The sequence below is a fragment of the Heterodontus francisci genome, chromosome 13, assembly GCF_036365525.1.
Source record: "Heterodontus francisci isolate sHetFra1 chromosome 13, sHetFra1.hap1, whole genome shotgun sequence".
Taxonomy (NCBI): Eukaryota; Metazoa; Chordata; class Chondrichthyes; order Heterodontiformes; family Heterodontidae; genus Heterodontus; species Heterodontus francisci.
In genome coordinates, this window is record NC_090383.1 from 54566118 (window position 1) to 54586814 (window position 20697).

General features: G+C 44.8%; 1 protein-coding gene across 1 annotated transcript in view; it reads right to left on the reverse strand.

Annotated features, from left to right (window-relative positions):
- The window catches only part of si:zfos-1056e6.1 (uncharacterized protein LOC107988029 homolog), a 175469-nt gene extending 155425 nt beyond the window's left edge, over window positions 1–20044 (reverse strand). The window contains exon 1 of the mRNA XM_068045797.1: window positions 19964–20044. Coding sequence (XP_067901898.1) covers window positions 19964–20033 — 70 coding nt within the window. The 5' untranslated portion in view covers window positions 20034–20044. The remainder of the gene's footprint in view (window positions 1–19963) is intronic.
- Between the last annotated feature and the right edge of the window lie 653 nt (window positions 20045–20697).

The following is a 20697-nucleotide window of genomic DNA, read 5'->3' on the forward strand; positions in this document are numbered from 1 at the left end:
AGGCTTTCAGCAGCAGGTGAGCTGAAACAGGGGAGAAATCGGGCAATGCTACGGCGTTGGAATTAGCCGGTCTTAGTGATGGCATGAATAAGAGGTCAGAAGCTCATTTCTGAGTCAAATGTGACACTAAGGTTGTGAAAAGACTGGTTTAATCTCAGACTCTTGTCAGGGTGGAGTCGGTAGCTAGGAAACAGAGTTCGGAACGGGGACTGAAAACAGTGGCTTCAGTCCTCCTCAATATTTACTTGGAGGAAATTTCTTCTCACCTAGTAATGGCTGTCAGATAAACAGTCCGATAATTGAGCAACAGCAGAGTAGTCGAGAGAGATGGTGATGAGGCAGAGCTGAGTGTCGTCAGCATACATGTGAACACTAACTCTGTGCTTTCAGATGATGTTGCCAAGGGGCAGCATGTAGAGAAGAAATAGCAAGGGACCAAGGATAGATCCTTGTGCGACACCGAGGTAACGGTGTGGGAGCAGGAAGAGAATCAATTGCAAGTGATACTCTGGCATTGATTAGATACAGAAGAATGGAACCAGATGAGAGCAGTCCCACCCAACTGGACGACATTGGAGAGGCGTTGGAGGAAGACGGTGTGTTCAACCGTATCAATGGATGCAAACAGGTTGAGAAGGATGAGGAGGGAAAGTTTACCTTTGTCACAGTCACAGAGGATGTCATTTGTGACTTTGGTAACAATTCTTTGGTACTGTGGTGGGGCGGAAATCTGATTGAAGGGATTCAAACATTAAGTTCTGGGAAAGATGGGAATGGATTTGGGAGGTGACAACACATTCTAAAACTTTGGAGAGGAAAGGGAGGTTGGAGATGGAGCGGTAGTTTGCAACGATGGTGGGGTCAAGAGTTGGGTATTTGAGGAGAGGGGTGATGAGGGCAGATTTAAAGGAGAGGGAAAAAGAAGAGATCAGCTAATATGGGAACCAGGAGGGGAAATTGGGTGGTCAGCAGTTTGGTGGTCAACAGTTTGTTGGTAATAGGATCAAGGGAGCAGGAGGTGGGTCCCATGGACAAGATAAGCTCAGAGAGGGCATGAGGGGAGAAAGGAGAGAAACTACAGAAAGAAACGAGTTCAGGACTAGGGTATGGGAGCACATTATAGGTGGGCTGGTAGAAGGGTGGGATGTAGCAGAGGAGGCTAATCAGATGGTCTCGATCTTAGTGGCAGATGGGTTTAGGAAAACAGTTTACAGTAGAGGAAAGAAGCCAGGATTATCTTTGCATTCCAGGATGATCCTGGAATAGTGAGCAGTTGTAGCAGATGGGAGCAGGACCCGTTCATGTTTTAAACGGTCCAGCGAGATCTGGCGGTGGATGGCTAAATCAGTTGTCCACGATAACCTTTCAAGTCTGCGTCCCTTAGACTTAATGGAGTCCAAAATAGGTACAGCATACCATTGGTGTGCTGATAAAATGCTTCGGTTGCCTGGATCACTTTAGAGGAGCTGTGCAGCACTCAGCAGTCAAGATTTATCATAGTCTACAGCATGCTGCACAACTCACCATCATGAGGGAACAGCCCTTGCCACCAGCTATAGGGTGAACAGCTGAGGAGCAGGAGCATTAGGAGGAGGAGGAGGAAGGCGGCGAAGAGAGGAGGCAACTTAGGCAGCCCTTTCTGCCCAGGCTGTCCATGATAAACTCATCCAAGGGCGATACCAATAACCACAACCCCAATTCCCCATTCACCAACAGTCCCACACCTTACTTCCCTCCTCCCTCTGTCACTGACCATCACAGTGTCTGCTTGCCATAATGTAAAATTAAAAGAAAATACAGAATAAATATTCTAAATCAAATTTAGAAATGAGATCATGCCATATTGCATACAAACTTCAATTAATCACCCTTGTGCATTCCCTTAGTGCTGTCTTAAAAGGTCTTTGCCTGGCCTAGTGCTCCTACACGGTATAATCCCAGTGGCTGCAGCATGGCTCGCGGAAGACTGATGACTTCCAGTGCAAATGACTGCTGGAATGCCAACTCCATCATCTCATAAATCAGGAGAGAAACTTTTAAAAATCAAGAGATTTGGCATAAAAATCATCAGTTACTATTTTTTCAAGCATAAACCAATATAGATTGACAGTTGGCTAATAAACAACATTAGTGGCTTACTTAATCTTTAACAGGTCAGAGCTCTTTATCAAAGCTATCTTATTACCCCATTTGGGTGCCTAATTTCAGGCACCAATATCCTGCGTTCCAAGGGCGCCTGAAGAGCGTCCGATCCAGGATTGATTGAGGTCATTATTCAGACATCCAGAGTGGCTGCCGAAGACAGGCGGTTGGCTCCTTACATAAGCTAATGATGGGCCTAATACCTGATTTAGGATCCCTCAGAGAAACTGGGTGCTGAAACGCCAGGCCTGTTCCCTCCAATTGGGATTTCTCTTGGAAGGTTCAGTCTCTCCCCTTCATGTGGGTCTCTCTCCAGTGGGGTTTTATGGGAGGTCTCTTATGGAAGGCTCAGTAGTCTCCTTTCCCCTCCAGAGGGGTCTATGAGTAGTCTCCCTCTCTTACACAGAAATTCATAGAGATTTACAACATAGGAGACCATTCAGCCCATCGTGTCTATGCCACAGACACAATTGATTCAATACTCTCTTGAAAATACCCTGCAAGTAAAACACACAGTAATTCAAGTCAGACTTTGAAACTAATAGAAGATTTTCTGCAAGTTCTTGGTTCATTACCGAACAATTTGCCAATCGGTCACATGGGTTCAATACACTGAAACAGTTGTAAAATGTGCACTGACCCTGATCAAATTGGCAAGGGTTAGATGTAAATCCTGCTTCTGAACTGGCTGGTACCAGTAATTTAACCTGACCTTAACTAACTGTCTGCATCCCAATTGAGTACATTGGGCCCAAGCTCTCCTGTAAACAAGGCAGCACCCTCGAGTGATTCTAAAGGAAGGGAGTCGCGCTTCATGCAAGACTTCACACAATATGTCAGACGTAGGAGCACGGGGGGAGCGGAGCAGGGAAAAATATCGAAAAGTGACATCACAATCAACATAGAGAGCAAGGGTGAGTATACAGGTAAGCTTTTAATATAATTTAATTTAAATCAAACATAGCATCAAATATCACAGGCAAGCAGGTAGGTGATTGATTTAGGAAGAAGCTACCTGTTTGGTGAGTATCTGGGAAGTGATTAAGGTCCATTCTAATCCTAATATTTAAAACAGCAAAGGAACGAGTGTTAAGCTTAATAAAATATATAGAAAAAAATAAAATAATTGAATGAAAAAGTAGTTTATTCAAACAATTAAGGATGGCAGGACAAGTGATGTGTCACGGCTGCAGCATGTGGGAGCTCCGAGATGCCAGTGTGATCCAGGGCAAACACGTCTGCAGTAAGTGTTTGCATAGAAACATAGAAATATAGGAGCAGGAGCCGGCCATTCTGCCCTTCGAGCCTGCACCGCCATTCAATACGATCATGGCAGATCATCCAAACTCAGTACCCTGTTCCCGCTTTCTCCCCGTATCCCTTGATCCCTTTAGCCCTAAGAACTATATTTAACTCTTTCTTGAATATATTTAATGATTTGGCTTCAACTGCTTTCTGTGGTAGAGAATTCCACAGGTTCACCACTCTCTGGGTGAAGAAATCCCTCCTCATCTCAGTCCTAAATGGCTTACCCCTTATCCTTAGACTGTGACCCCTGGTCCTGGACTCCACCGCCATCGGGAACATCCTTCCTGCATCTAGTCTGTCCAGTCTTGTTAGAATTTTGTTGGTTTCGATGAGGTCCCCTCTCATTCTTCTAAACTCTGGCAAATACAAGCTTAATCAACCCAATCTCTCTTCATACATCAGTCCTGCCATCCCAGAAATCAGTCTGGTGAACCTTCGCTGCACTCCCTCCATAGCAAGAACATCCTTACTCAGATAAGGAGACCAAAACTGCACACAATACTCCAGATGTGTCACCCTCTATAAAAACAAAGGTGACCGCGGTGACTGCAACAACTACCGTGGAATCTCCCTGCTCAGCATAGTGGGGAAAGTCTTTGCTCGAGTCGCTCTGAACAGGCTCCAGAAGCTGGCTGAGCACGTCTACCCTGAGGCACAATATGGCTTTCGTGCAGACAGATCGACCGTTGACATGCTGTTCTCCCTTCGTCAGATACAGGAGAAATGCCGTGAACAACAGATGCCCCTCTACATTGCTTTCATTGATCTCACCAAAGCCTTTGACCTCGTCAGCAGACGTGGTCTCTTCAGACTACTAGAAAAGATCGGATGCCCACCAAAGCTACTAAGTATCATCACCTCATTCCATGACAATATGAAAGGCACAATTCAACATGGTGGCTCCTCATCAGAGCCCTTTCCTATCCTGAGTGGCGTGAATCAGGGCTGTGTTCTCGCACCCACACTTTTTGGGATTTTCTTCTCCCTGCTGCTTTCACATGCGTTCAAGTCCTCTGAAGAAGGAATTTTCCTCCACACAAGATCAGGGGGCAGGTTGTTCAACCTTGCCCGTCTAAGAGCGAAGTCCAAAGTATGGAAAGTCCTCATCAGTGAACTCCTCTTTGCTGACGATGCTGCTTTAACATCTCACATTGAAGAGTGCCTGCAGAGTCTCATCGACAGGTTTGCGGCTGCCTGCAATGAATTTGGCCTAACCATCAGCCTCAAGAAAACGAACATCATGGGGCAGGACGTCAGAAATGCTCCATCCATCAATATTGGCGACCACGCTCTGGAAGTGGTTCAAGAGTTCACCTACCTAGGCTCAACTATCACCAGTAACCTGTCTCTTGATGCAGAAATCAACAAGCGCACGGGTAAGGCTTCCACTGCTATGTCCAGACTGGCCAAGAGAGTGTGGGAAAATGGCGCACTGACACGGAACACAAAAGTCCGAGTGTATCAAGCCTGTGTCCTCAGTACCTTGCTCTATGGCAGTGAGGCCTGGACAACATATGTCAGCCAAGAGCGACGTCTCAATTCATTCCATCTTCGCTGCCTCCGGAGAATACTTGGCATCAGGTGGCAGGACCGTATGCCCAATGCAGAAGTCCTCGAGGCGGCCAACATCCCAGTTTGTACACACTACTGAGTCAGCAGCGCTTGAGATGGCTTGGCCATGTGAGCCGCATGGAAGATGGCAGGATCCCCAAAGACACATTGTACAGCGAGCTCACCACTGGTATCAGACCCACCGGCCGTCCATGTCTCCGCTTTAAAGACGTCTGCAAACGCGACATGAAATCCTGTGACATTGATCACAAGTCGTGGGAGTCAGTTGCCAGCGTTCGCTAGAGCTGGCGGGCAGCCATAAAGACAGGGCTAAAATGTGGCGAGTCAAAGAGACTTAGCAGTTGGCAGGAAAAAAGACAGAGGCGCAAGGGGAGAGCCAACTGTGCAACAAACAAATTTCTCTGTAGCACCTGTGGAAGAGCCTGTCACTCTGGAATTGGCCTTTATAGCCACTCTAGGCGCTGCTTCACAAACCACTGACCACCTCCATTGTCTCTTGAGATAAGGAGGCCCAAAAGAAGGTGGTCTCACCAAGGCCTTGTATAATTGCAGCAAGACATCCTTGCTCCTGTACTCGAATTCTCTCGCTATGAAGGCCACATACCATTTGCCTTCTTAACTGCCTGCTGCGCCTACATGCTTACTTTCAGCAACTGGTGTACAAGGTCACCCAGGTCTCGCTGCACCTCCCCCTTTCCCAATCTATCAACATTCAGATAATAATCTGCCTTTCTGCTTTTGCCACCAAAATGGATAACCTCACATTTATCCACATTATACTGCATCTGCCATGTATTTGCCCACTCACTCAACCTGTCTGAATCACACTGGAGCTTCTCTGCATCCTCCTCACAGCCCACACTCCCACCCAGCTTTGTGTCATCTGCAAACTTGGATATATTACATTTAATTCCCTCATCCAGATCATTAATATATATTGTGAATAGCTGGGGTCCTAGCACTGATCCCTGCGGTACCCCACTAGTCACTGCCTGCCACTCAGAAAAAGACCCGTTTATTCCTACTCTTTGTTTCCTGTCTGTCAGCCAGTAATCTATCCATGTCAGTACCTCACCCCCAATCCCATATGCTTCAATTTTCTCCCTTATCTATTCTACTAGGTACATCCTCAAAAACTTCCAGTAGATTTGTCAAGCATGATTTTCCTTTCATAAATCCATGTTGACTTTGTCCGATCCTGTCATTGTTTTCCAAGTAGTCTGCTATTACATCTTTTATAATGGACTCTAGCATTTTCAGCACAACTGATGTCAGGCTAACCGGTCTGTAATTCCCTGTTTTCTCTCTACCTCCTTTTTTAAATAGTGGGATTACATTAGCTGCCCTCCAATCCATTTGAACTGTTCCAGGGTCTATAGAATTTTGAAAAATGACCAACAATGCATCTACTATTTCTAGGGCCACTTCCTTAAGTACTCTGGGATGTAGATTATCAGGCCCTGGGGATTTATCGGCCTGCAATCCCATCAATTTCCCTAACACCATTTCCCTACTAATACTGATTTCATACAGTACCTCCTTCTCACCAGACCCCTTGTTCCCCAACATTTCTGGGAGGGAATTTGTGACCTCCTTTGTGAAGACAGAACCAAAGTATATATTTAATTGGTCTGCCATTTCTGTTTTCCCCATTATAAATTCTCCCATTTTTGATTGTAAGGGACCCACATTTGTCTTCATTAATCGTTTTCTCTTCACATATCTATAGAAACTTTTGCAGTCAGTTTTTATGTTCTCTGCAAGCTTACTGTCATACTCTATTTTTCCCTTCTTAATCAACCCCTTTGTCCTCCTTTGCTGAATTCTAAACTGCACCTACTATCCCTAATTTCTTTTGTAAGCCACAGTTGAGCCACCCTCCTTGTTTTATTTTTGCACCAGACAGGAATGAACAATTGTTGTAATTCATCCATGTCCTCTTTAAATGCTAACCATTGCCTATCCACTGTCAACCCTTTAAGTAACATTCCCCAATCTATCATAGCCAACTCGCGCCTCATACCTTCATAGTTTCCTTTATTTAGATTCAGGAACCTAGTCTCAGAATTAACTCTCTCACTCTCCATCTTAATGCAGAATTCTATCATGTTATGGTCGCTCTTCCCCAAGGGACCCCGCACAACAAGATTGTTAACTAACCCTTTCTCATTACACAATACCTAGTCTAGGATGGCCTGTTCTCTAGTTGGTTCCTCAACGTATTGGACCAAAAAACCATCACGTATGCACTCCAAGAATTCCTCCTCTACAGTATTACTGCTAATTTGGTTTGCCTAATCGATCTGTAGATTAACATCACCCATAATTACAGTTGCACTTCATTGCATGCGTCTCTAATTTCCTGTTTAATGCCATCCTCTACTTTACCACTGCTGTTTGGGGGTCTAAAAACAACCCCCACCAACATTTTCTGCCCCTTGGTGTTTCTTAGCTCCCCCCATACAGATTCCACATCAGGATTCTCTGAGCTAATATCCTTCCTCACTATTGTATTGATTTCCTCTTTTACTAACAATGCTACTCCACCTCCTTTCCCTTTTTGCCTGTCCTTCCTAAATATTGAATACCCTTGGATGTTCACTTCTCATCCTTGGTCACCCTGCAGCCATGTCTCTGTAATCGCAACTATATCATATGCATTTACATCTATTTGAGCAGTTAATTCGCCTACCATATTGAGAATACTCTGCGCAATGAGACACAATGCCTTTAGGTTTGTCTTATCAACATTTTTAGTCATCTTAACATTATTTCGCACTATGGCTCTATTTTTTCTTGCCTTTGATTTCAATGTCTTCCACTTTTGCCTTTTTGTTTCCTGTCTTTCGTTTCTATCCTTGTTTCTTCCTCCTCAGTCTCCCCGCTCAGGTTCCCATCCCCCTGCCATTCTAGTTTAAATCCTCCCCAACAGCACTAGCAAACGCCCCGCGAGGACATCGGTTCCAATCTTGTCTGGGTGTAACACGTCCCGCTTGTACAGGTCCCACCTTCCCCAGAACCAGTCCCGATTTGCCAGGAACCTAAATCCCTCCCTCCTGCACCATTTCTCCAGCCACACATTCACTTTGTCTATTCTCTTGTTCCTATACTCACTAACACGTGGCACAGGAAGTAATCCTGAGATTACTACCTTTGAGGTCCTGCTTTTTAATTTAGCTCCTAACTTCTTAAATTCATCTGGCAGGACCTCATCCCTTTTTCTACCTATGTCGTTGGTACCGACATGTACCACGACCACTGGCTGTTCACCCTCCCCCTGCAGCCACTCCGACACATCCTTGACCCTAGCACCAGGCAGGCGACATACCATGCTGGAGTCTCGTTTGTGGACACAGATACGCCTGTCTGTTCCCCTTACAATTGAATCTCCTATCACTATGGCTCTCCCAGTCTTTTCCTTCCCTGCTGTGCAGCAGAGCCATCCATGATGCCACGAATTTGGCTGTTGCTGCTTTCCTCTGGGAGGACATCCCCCTCCCAACAGTATCCAAAGCGGTATATCTGTTTGAGGGGGGGGATGGCCACAGGGGACTCCTGCAGTACCTACCTGTGCCTACTACGCCGCCTGGTGGTCACCCATCTCTTTTCTGCCATTACCTGCGGTGTAACCACCTCGCTAAACGCGCTATCCATGGCGTCCTCAGCATTGCGGATGCTCCACAGTGAATCCACCTGCAGCTCCAGCTCTGTAATGCGGGTAGCCAGTAGCTGCAGATGGATACACTTCCTGCACACATGGTCATCAGGGACACTGGAAGCATCCCTGATTTCCCACATAGTGCAGGAGGAGCATATCACGGGTGCGAGCTCTCCTGCCATGACTTACCTTTAGATTACTTAGTTACTCCCGATAAAAAAATACTAATTACAGTAGGGGCCTTGTTCTACTCCAAACACTACCCACTACACTCTAAAGTCCTTCATAAATTACAATAATTTAAAAAAAAACACACTTTAGTGGTACTCACCTTCTCACTTATACGGTAGGTTTTGAGGTTATTTTTCAAAAAAAAATTTCCCTTATTTTTTTAAGCTATTTAAATGCACTAACAGCTGATACATACCCAACCAATCATCTTTCAGATTTCCCATGATGTCACTAAGTTTTTTCCCTCTTTGGAATCACAGCGTGCGCGCCGGCACAGACAGAGAGAGCGAGAGAGAGCCTGCCGCCACTCCTGTCGCCAGGTAAGTAAGGGCCTCAAACCCCGCTCTCTGCTTTTCAGGTCCCACTCAGGATGCGATTCCTCCCAGGTCCGCCAACCGCCGCTCCGGTCACCAGGAGCTTCGGCTCAGAGTCATTGAACTGGAGTCTGAGCTGCAGACAATGCGACACATCAGGGAGGGGGCAAGTTACTTGGACATTTTGTACCAGGAGGCGGTCACACCCCTTAGAATAGGGTCTTCTGATTCGGTCAGTGCTCAGGGACAGGAAAGTGTGGCTGCAGCTGAGGCAGGTAAGGGGACCCAGAGGATAGGAGTGCAGGAGCCTCAGCCTTTGCGATTGTCCAACAACTCTGAGGTTCTTTCAGCTTGTTTGGATGAGAGTGGGGGCTGCAGAGTGGATGAGCAACCTGACCATGGCACCATGGTGCAGAAAGCCATTCAAGTGAAGGGAGAAAAAAATGGTAGTAGAGGACAGTGTAGTGAGGGGGATTGACACTGTTCTCTGCAGCAAAGAGCGAGAGTCCAGACTGCTGTGTTGCCTGCCCGGTGCCAGGTTTTGGACATCTGCTCAGGGCTGGAAAGGAACTTACAGTGGGAGAGGGAGGATCCAGTCATCGTGATCCATGTAGGTACCAACAACATAGGCGGAACAAGGAAAGAGGTTCTGCATAGTCAGTATGAGGAATTAGGTGCCAAACTAAGAAGCCCAACCTCAAAGGTAATAATCTCGAGATTATTACCTGAGCCATGTGCAAATTGGAATAGGGCAAATTTAGATTACAGAAATTAATGCGTGGCTCAAAGACTGGTGAGTAGAAGTGGGTTCCAGTTCATGTGACTCTGGCACCAGTACTGGGGGAAGTGGTGGCTGTAGTGTTGGGATGGTCTACGCCTGAACCGTGCTGGGCCAGTGTTCTAGCGAGCCATATAACTAGGGAAGCAGAGAGGGTTTTAAACTGAATAGTGGGGGCAGGGGATCAAATTTGAGAAGATATGGTAAATCAAGGAGCAGAGACAAGACAAGAGAGAAAGGTATTAATATGGGAAATGATAAACAGACTGTGACAGGAAGGGACAGAGCGTACAAATCTAAGAGTAAATCAACAGATAAGGATACAGGTTACAAAAATAATAAAAAAGGACAAAACTAAAGGCTCTGTATTTGAATACATGGAGCATTCGAAACAAAACAGATGAGCTGAGAGTGCAAATAGAAATAAATAAGTACGATCTGATAGCCATTACAGAGACATAGCTGCAGGATGACATAGATTGGGACCTGAATATTGAAGGGTACATGGCATTTTGGAAGGACAGGAAGCTAAGAAAAGGTGTAGGGGTAGCTTTGTAAATTAATGATGGTATTAGCACAATAGAGAGGGATGAGCTAAGTTCAGGAGACCGAGATGTAGAAGCAGTTTGGGTACAGATGAGAAATCATAAAGACAAGAAGTTACTTGTGGGAGTGGTGTACAGGCCCTCTAACATTAACCACACTGAAGGACAGGGTATAAAGGAAGAAATAATGGCAGCTTGTCAGAAAGATAGAGCGATAATTATGAGGGATTTTAACCGACATATAGGATGTTTTCAGGATATTTTCTTGGAACAATATGTTCTGGGGCCAACCAGAGAGCAGGCTATGCTAGACCTGGTATTGTGCAACGAGATACGATTAATTAATGACCTCATAGTAAAGGCGCCCCCAGGTAGCAGCATCATATGATTAAATTTTACATTCAGTTTGAGGGAGAGAAAAGTGGGTCCAAGACTAGTATTTTAAACTTAAATAAGGGCAATTATGAGACCGTGAAAGCAGAGCTAGTTAAAGTGAACTGGCAAATCAGGTTAAGGGATAGGTCAATAGAGATGCAGTAGTAGACATGGAAAGGGATATTTCAGAATACACAGAACAAATACATTTCAACAAGAAAGAAAAATTCCAAGGGTGGGTCCCGCCATCCGTGGTTAACTAAAACAGTTAAAGATAGCAAGAAAAAGCCTATAATTGTGCAAAGATGGGAGGCAGGTCAGAAGACTGGACAGAATATAAAAAACAGCAAAGAATGACTAAAAGATTGATAAGGAAGGTAATATTAGAGTACGAGAGAAATACAGCTAGAAATATAAAGACAGATAGTAAGAATGTCTACAGATATTTGAAAAAGAAAAAAGTTAACAAAGTGAGTGTTGGTCCTATAGAAAGTGAGTATGGGGAATTAAAAATGGATAATAAGAGGCTGTCAGATGAATTGAACAGATATTTTTGCATCAGTCTTCACTATTGAGGATACAAGTAACATCCCAGTATTAGCTGTAAGTCAGGAAATGGAAGGGAGGGAGGAACTGAAGAAAATTACAATCACCAAGGAAGTGATACTGAACAAATGGTTGGAGCTGTGGCCTGACAAGTCCCCAAGTCCTGATGGACTTCATCCGAGGGTGTTAAAAGACGTAGCTAGTGAGATAGTTGATGCATTAGTTTTAATTTTCCAAAATTCCCTCGGTTTGGGGAAGATTCCTTTAGACTGTAAAATAGCGAATGTAACTCCTCTATTCAAAAAGGGAGGGAGACAGAAAGCAGGAAACTACAGGCCAATTAAGCTTAACATCTGTCTTAGGGAAAATGTTGGAAGCTATTATTAAAGACGGTATAGCAAGGCATTTAGAAAAATTCAAGGTAATCAGGCAGAGTCAAGATGGATTTGTGAAAGGAAAATCATGTTTAACCAATTTGTTGGAGTTCTGTGAGGGCATTACATGTGCTGCGGAGAAAGGGGAACTGGTGGGAGTATTGTACTTAGATTTCCAGAAGACATTTGATAAGGTGCCACATCAAAGGTTATTGCAGAAAATAAAAGCTCATGGTGTAGGGGATAACATATTGGCATGGTTAAAAGATTGGCTAGCTAACAGGAAACAGAGAGTCGGCATAAATGGGTCATTTTCTGGTTGGCAAGAAGTAACAAGTGGTGTGCCACAGGGATCAGTGCTGGGGCCTCAACTTTTTACAATTTATATCAATGACATCGATGAAGGGACCGACGGTATGGTTGCTAAGTTTGCTGATGACACAAAGATAGGTCAGAAAGTAACTTGTGAAGAGGACATAAGGGGCCTACAAAGGGATATAGATAGGTTAAGTGAGTGGGCAAAGACCTGGCAAATGGAGTATAATGTGGGAAAGTGCGAAATTGTCCACTTTGGCAGGAAGAATAAAAAAGCATATTATTTAAATGGTGAGAGATTGCAGAGCTCTGAGATGATGAAGGATCTGGGTGTCCTAGTGCATGAATCGCAAAAGGTTCGGATGCAGGTACAGCAAGTAATTAGGAAAGCTAACAGAATGTTATCATTTATCGTGAGGGTAAGTGAATACAAAAGTATGGAGGTTATGCTTCAGTTATACAGGGCATTTGTGAGACCACATCTGGAGTACTGTGTATAGTACTGGTCTCCTTATTTAAGGAAGGATGTAAATGCATTGGAGACAGTACAGAGAAAGTTTACTAGACTAATACCTGGAATGGGCGGGTTGTCTTACGAGGAAAGATTAGACAGGCTAGGCTTGTATCCACTGGAATTTAGAAGAGTAAGAGATAACTTAATTGAAACATATAAGATCCGAAGGGGTCTTGACAGGGTGGATGTGGAAAGGATGTTTCCCCTTGTGGGAGAATCGAGAACTTTTTAAAAATAAGAGGTCGCCCATTTAAGACAGAGATGAGGAGGATTTTTTCTCTCAGAGGGTCATGAGTCTTTGGAATTTTCTTCCTCAAAAGGCAGTGGAAACCGAGTCTTTGAATATTTTTAAGGCACAGGTAGATAGGTTCTTGATAAGCAAAAGGGGTGGAAGGTTATTGGGGGTCGTTGGAAATGTGGAGTAATTAGTTCAGCTATGAACCTATTGTTTGGCGGAGAAGGCTTGAAGGGCCGGGTGGCCTACTCCTGCTCCTAATTTGTATGTTCCTATGTTAGTAAATCTAAAAAACACCAAGAGTTGGAACAAAAACAAAACAATTCTGATGAAAGGTCACGACCTACTACATTAACTCTGTTTCTTTCTCTACAGATGCTGCCGCTCCTGCTGAATATTTTCAGCATTTCTGTTTTTGCTTCAGATTTCCAGTATCCTCAGTACACTTTGCTTTTGTATCAATAGTTACAATGTGAACTAAAAGGAAATAACTTAGTTTCAAACTTAGGACATGACTCCCTCCTGCCACCCCCCACCACCCCCCCCCCCCCACCCATTCCCGCCACACTGAAATTACAACAGAAATTAGAAAGCTTCTTTATTTACCATTACCATCAAGTCAGAAGACCAACCCCGGTTCAATGAAGAGTGCAGGAGGGCATGCCAGGAACAGCACCAGGCATTCCTCAAAATGGGGCGTCAACCTGGTGAAGCTACAACACAGGACTATCTGCGTGCCAAACTGCGTAAGCAGCATGTGATGGACAGAGTTAAGCAATCCCATAACCAACGGATCAGATCCAAGCTCTGCAGTCCTGCCACATCCAGCCATGAATGGTGGTGGACAATTAAACAACTAACTGGAGAAGTTGGCTCCACAAATATCCCCATCCTCAATGATGGGGGAGCCCTGCACATCAGTGTGAAAGATAAGGCTGAAGCATTTGCAACAATCTTCAGCCAGAAGTGCCGAGTTGATGATCCATCTCGGCCTCCTCCTGAAGTCCCCAGCATCACAGATGCCAGTCTTCAGCCAATTCGATTCACTCCGCGTGATATCAAGAAACGACTGAAGGCACTGGATACTGCAAAGGCTATGGGCCCTGACAATATTCCGGCAAGTGTACTGAAGACCTATGTTCCAGAACTTGCCGTGCCCCTAGCCAAGCTGTTCCAGTACAGCTACAACACTGGCATCGACCCGGCAATGTGGAAAATTGCCCAAGTATGTCCTGTACACAAAAAGCAGGACAAGTCCAACCCGGCTAATTACCGCCGCATCAGTCTACTCTCAATCATCAGTAAAGTGATGGAAGGTGTCATCAACAGCGCCATCAAGTGGCACTTGCTTAGCAATAACTTGCTCAGTGACACTCAGTTAGGATTCCGCCAGGGCCACTCAGCTCCTGATCTCATTACAGCCTTGGTTCAAACATGGACAAAAGAGCTGAACTCAAGAGGTGAGGTGAGAGTGACTGCCCTTGACATCAAGGCAGCACTTGACCGAGTATGGCATGAAGGAGACTTGCAAAACTGAAATCAATGGGAATCGGGGGAAAACTCTTGCTGGTTAGAGTCATACCTAGCACAAAGGAAGATGGTTATGGTTGTTGGAGGTCAATCATCTGAGCTCCAGGACATCACTGCAGGAGTTCCTCAGGGTAGTGTCCTAGGCCCAACCATCTTTAACAGCTTCATCAATGATCTTCCTTCAATCACAAAGGTCAGAAGTGGAGATATTCGCTGATGATTGCACGATGTTCAGCACCATTCGTGACTCCTCAGATACTGAAGCACTCTATGTAGAAATGCAGCAAGACCTGGACAATATCCAAGCTTGGGCTGATAAGTGGTAAGTAACATTTGCACTACACAATGACCATCTCCAACAAGAGAGAATCTAACCATCTCCCCTTGACATTCAATGGCATTACAATCGTTGAATCCCCCACTATCAACATCCTAGGGAGTACCATTGACCAGAAACTGAACTGGAGTAGCCATATAAATACCGTGGCTACAAGAGCAGGTCAGAGGCTAGGAATCCTGCAGTGAGTAACTCACCTCCTGACTCCCAAAGCCTGTCCACCATCTACAAGGAACAAGTCAAGAGTGTGATGGAATATTCTCCGCTCGCCTGGATGGGTGCAGCTCCAACAACGCTCAAGAAGCTCGACACCATCCAGGACAAAGCAGCCCACTTGATTGTCACCCCATCCACAAACATTCACTCCCTCCACCACAGTGGCAGCAGTGTGTACCGTCTACTAGATGCACTGCAGCAACGCACCAAGGCTCCTTAGACAGCACCTTCCAAACCCACAACTCTGACCAACTAGAAAGACAAGTGCAGAAAATGCATGAGAGCACCACCACCTGCAAGTTCCTCTCCAAGCCACATACCATCCTGACCTGGAACTATATCGCCGTTCCTTCACTGTCGTCAGGTCAAAATCCTGGAACTCCCTTCCTAATAGCACTGTGGGTGTACCTACCTCACAAGGACTGCAGCGGTTCAAGAAGGCAGCTCACCACCACCTTCTCAAGGACAACTAGGGATGGGCAATAAATGCTGGCCTAACCAGCGATGCCCACATCCCATGAATGAATTTTAAAAAATTATAATAACTAGATTTTCCCTATGGACTTTATTTTCCAATTTGTGGTTTTAGAAATGTTTTAAACATCATATTACTGCAGCATTTACTCACAATATCTCAATGATATACTTAAAGACTACAATGCTTTGCCTAAGGTGTGGTTCCTGTTTAAGAGAGGACATCTTCTGTGATATTCTGTGTCTGTCGGGAAGCCTGGGGTTAATCACAAATTAACATATCAAAATAATATTTTCTATTCAAAAGACTGGTTTGAGAGACAACTGGATGTGTTTTGTGGAGCCTGCGCGCTACTCAGGGATACGATCGCCTACGTACGGGACAGGAGGGTGGACACCTGCCTCATCAGCCTGGACCAGGAGAAGGCTTTTGACAGGATATCGCACACCTACATGATGGACGTGCTTTCCAAAATGGGGTTTGGGGAGGGAATCTGCAATTGGATCCAACTGCTCTACACAAACATCAGTAGCGCAGTCTCAATCAACGGGTGGGAAAGTTTCCCGATCAAATCTGGAGTCAGACAGGGCTGTCCTCTGTCCCCGGTCTTGTTTGTTTGCTGTATTGAACCCTTTGCTGAGTCTATTAGGAAGGATGCGAGCATAAGAGGGGTGACAATCCCAGGCAGCGGAGGCACTCAGGTCAAAACCTCCCTGTACATGGATGACGTCGCCGTCTTCTGCTCGGATCCGCTGTCCGTGCGCAGACTGATGAGCATCTGCGACCAGTTCGAACTGGCCTCGGGAGCCAAAGTTAACCACGGCAAGAGCGAGGCCATGTTCTTTGGGAACTGGGCTGACCGATCCTTTGTCCCCTTCACCGTCAGGTCAGACTACCTGAAGGTGCTGGGGATATGGTTCGGAAGGGCCGGGGCGTGCACCAAAACCTGGGAGGAGCGAGTAGCCAAGGTACGACAAAAGTTAGGCATGTGGGGGCGGCGATCTCTCTCCATTGTGGGTAAGAACCTGGTCATCAGGTGCGAGGCGCTCACGTTGTTGCTCTACGTGGCGCAGGTCTGGCCCATACCCCACTCCTGCGCCGTGGCAGTCACCCGAGCCATTTTCCGCTTCGTCTGGGGATCTAAAATGGACCGGGTCCGGAGGGACACGATGTTCAAATCTCTGGACAAGGGCGGGAAAAATGTACCCAACGTGGCCCTCATCCTAATGACCACCTTCGTGTGCGGCTGCATCAAGCTGTGTGTAGATCCCCAGTACGCAAACTCCAAGTGTCACTACGTGCTGAGGTTCTATCTGACCCCGGTGTTGCGAAGGATGGGCCTGGTCACATTGCCGCGGAACGCTCCATGCAGTTGGGCCGTGCCGTACCACCTATCCTTTGTGGAGCAGTTTCTGCGGGAAAACACCTTCGACCACCGGTCCATCAGGCAGTGGTCTGCACGGAATGTCCTCAAGGCCCTACGGGTAAAGGAAACGGTGGATCCTGTCGGATGGTTCCCCGAGCAGACCGTCAAAGTCATTTGGCGGAATGCCTCATCACCAGAACTTTCAAACAAGCACCAAGACGTAGCTTGGCTGGTGATGAGAAGGGCCCTCCCCGTCAGATCCTTCATGCACACCCGAAGTCTCGCCCCCTCCGCACAGTGCCCCCGCGTTGGCTGTGGTGGGGAAGAGACGGTCGCACACCTCCTCCTGGAATGTGCCTTTGCAAAGCAGGTGTGGAAAGAGATGCAGTGGTTTTTGTCAAGGTTCATCCCAAGCAGCTCTGTAACACAGGAGTCTGTGCTCTACGGGCTGTTCCCAGGGACGCACACCGAGACAAAGATCAACTGCTGCTGGAGGACTATCAATTCGGTGAAAGACGCCCTTTGGTCTGCCCGAAACTTGCTGGTCTTCCAGCGCAAAGAGTTGTCCACCAACGAATGTTGCAGACTGGCACATTCCAAGGTCCAGGACTACGTGCTGAGGGAAGCACTAAAGCTTGGGGCAGCCGCAGCAAAGGCTCAATGGGGAAAGACCACTGTGTAAGGTTCCCCCACCAAGCTGGACTGAGGGGCTGGATCCATGGGAAACCCCTCGAACTGTATCATTAATATTCTGAATTGCTGTAAATGTAAAACTGTAATTGACATGACAATTGTGAAACGGAAGGGTTGGGAAGAAACTCATGACAGTATTGAAAGAAACTGATCTCCCTTGCAATGTTTGTATTTTTTGGTGCTGTTTGGAAACTGTTTGGCAATGTAATTTTTACAGATTTTTATGAATAAAGTATATTTTGGATTTTAAAAAAAACAAAGAGTTGTCCATAGCCGAATGTTGCAGACTGGCACATTCCAAAGTCCAGGACTCTGTGCTGAGGGATGCACTAAAGCTTGGGGCAGCTGCAGCAAAGGCTCAATGGGGAAAGACCACTGTGTAAGGTCCCCCCTACCAAGCTGAACTGAGGGGCTGGATCCATGGAAAACCCCTCGAACTGTATCGGGAAAATTTTGTCTGCTGTAAAATGTAAAAATGTATCTGACACGACAATGAAATGGAAGGGTTGTGAGGCAACTCGTGATTGTATTGAAGGAAACGGACCTCCTTTGCACTGTTTGTAATTTTTGACTTGGTGCTGTTTGAAACTGTTTGATAATGTATTTTTTACATATTTTTATGAATAAAGTATATTTTGGAATTAAAAATAAAAAAATTCTAAGCACTCTCTGGATAAACAAGTTTCAACTGAATTCCTTATTGGATTTCTTACTGGGTTGACTATTCTAACACACTCCTGGCAGGCATCCCACACTCTACCGTCCATAAGCTTGAAATCATCCAAAACTCTGTAATCTTTTCCAGCCCCACAAACCCTCCGAGATATTTGCACTCCTCTAATTCTGGCCTCTTGATTTTAATCTGTTACTTCAGCTGCCTAGGCCCTAAGCTGTGAAATTCGCTCCCTAAACCTCTCCACTTTTATGCCGTTTTCCTCCTTTAAGATACTCCTTAAAACCCACCTCTCTGACCGATCTTTTGGTCATCTGCCCTAATATCTCCTGATGTAGCTCTGTTTCATACTTTGTTTGGCAATGCCTGGGTGAAGTGTTACATTCCAGAAAGTCAGTTGTTGAAGGATAGAACTGAAGCCAATCTTTACACACTTTTATAAGCATTTATTTACAGAATTACACATTAAAAGCATGCATCGCCTAACCCAACAACCACAGTTTTAATCTGTGTCTATTTATTGGGGAACAAGTGAATCTTCAGTTAATGCCACCACCTGCATACAATTAAATACAATTAACAAATTTCCTACTCTCTAAATAAAAATTTGACTTTATATGTACAACCAAAATTTCAAGACAAATCAAATCAAATCAAAAAGCTCCATATTCCAAACATTGTGAAAAGCCCCTCCTCTGGAACCTCTAACAGTTTCTTGGTACACGCATTTCTTTTTGTAAACCAACAGACAGTTGATGACTTGCATCCATTTAATTTAACTCATTTAATTTTAGAGATTTCCTTTCCCTCCAGCATTTTTTTCAAACTAGCAAGGTCAATCTGTAACCTATTCTCACACTTATTGTATAATGTACATTATCCCACAATAAATGTATGATGATATATTGGCACAGAGTTGCCGTGACAGGGTAAGGAACAGTGCCCGCTGTTAGTTAGACTTGCCCTTGTCCATTTAATGTTAACAAAATGTTAATGATATTTTGCCACGCAAGTTGCTGGAAGTGTGTAGCGCCTTCTATAGGGTATCTGGCATCAGAGTGAACATGGTAAACAATTGTCCATCTCCTTAGCAATCAGACTGAAGGCTTGTGAAATGAACTGCTCAAAGATTGAGAAGGAATTGTAATTTAGAATATCAAATCGTGTCCAGGAAAACAAATAATGCGAAGGAAAGAAAGATTGGACTAAGAAAGAGAGAGAAAAAGAGACAGGAAGAATAAGTTTTTAAAAAAATTTTAAGTCTCCAACAACAATTAGAATCTTAATGAGACTCCACAATTGCAATAATTAATTTTCAGTGCCAGAGAGGATGACGGGCAGTAACTAACACGTCAATAAAACGGTACCTAGATTGATTTTTTTTTAAAGATTGAAATGAGTTTACTTCGTATCTATCGTGCAACTACAGGATCTTTACACTGCATTCGAACGGGGAACCAAAGAGCAAGACGCTAACGGAGGAACAGCACGTCTCCAACTGCAACTTCTCAATTTCCATATTTAATCGTACATCTGCCCTCGCCTGAATTTGCTGTGACACTTGCACATTAACAATAGCTGGTAGCCTTGCCGTCCTTTTGATAGGAATTTTGGGCCAATTTAATGAATAAATATATCCACAGACACATATTAAGTAAATCTTGCTCAACCACTTGATGACAGCGCTTCCTCTGTTCTGTAAAGTGTCAGTACAACAACAAAATAAATAGGATTTAGCCGCAAACCCTATTTGGTGGCGTCCTTACCGTTCAGATCCAATCTTTTCAAAGCAATCCAAATACAGGTTGGACCTGCTTTGTCAGTTGCAAAAGCCATCGCCCTCACTGACAACTGCGTCCGGCAGAATACACTGCTTGTGGGTATATGTCACACTGCCCCCTCCAATCAGGAACTGCGGCACAGCCATGGCAACAGCTACAATTCCCAGGTATTATCCGGCGCTGAGCGTAGATGGTCGCGGAGTGAAGAATAGGCACACAATATGGGAAAAGATGAGAACAATCCAATCGAAGGGTGCCCATTGCAAACATTGCATGAAACAATAATTAACAATAAAAAGCACTTGGATGGTGAACTGGTTTCCATAGTTTTGAGTAGTAGTTAATCAGATACATTTTCTTAATATTATTTATAGCAAATTTTTAATAATTAAAAATCTATCAAATGACGAGGAATGTTCAGTAGATTATAAATTCCTACCGTGGACCAAATTTGTATCAGTCTTACCCAGATCTTAAAGCGGAAATAAGGGTGTGAAGAGTCAGCATAAGAAATGGGGTGAAGAACTAAAAAGGAATCCCTAACGTAAGAAAATGTTTTAAAAATTGGTAGTATTGGAAAATGTACATTTATTAAAAAGAGAGCATCTAACTTAATTCAAAGAGAAAAAAAGTTAGTTGTTAAAAGCAGAAAGCTAAATTGAAGGTGGGGGGAGGGGCATCTGCAAGAACCAAAGGCAAAGTTGAGAAGTGTAATAAGG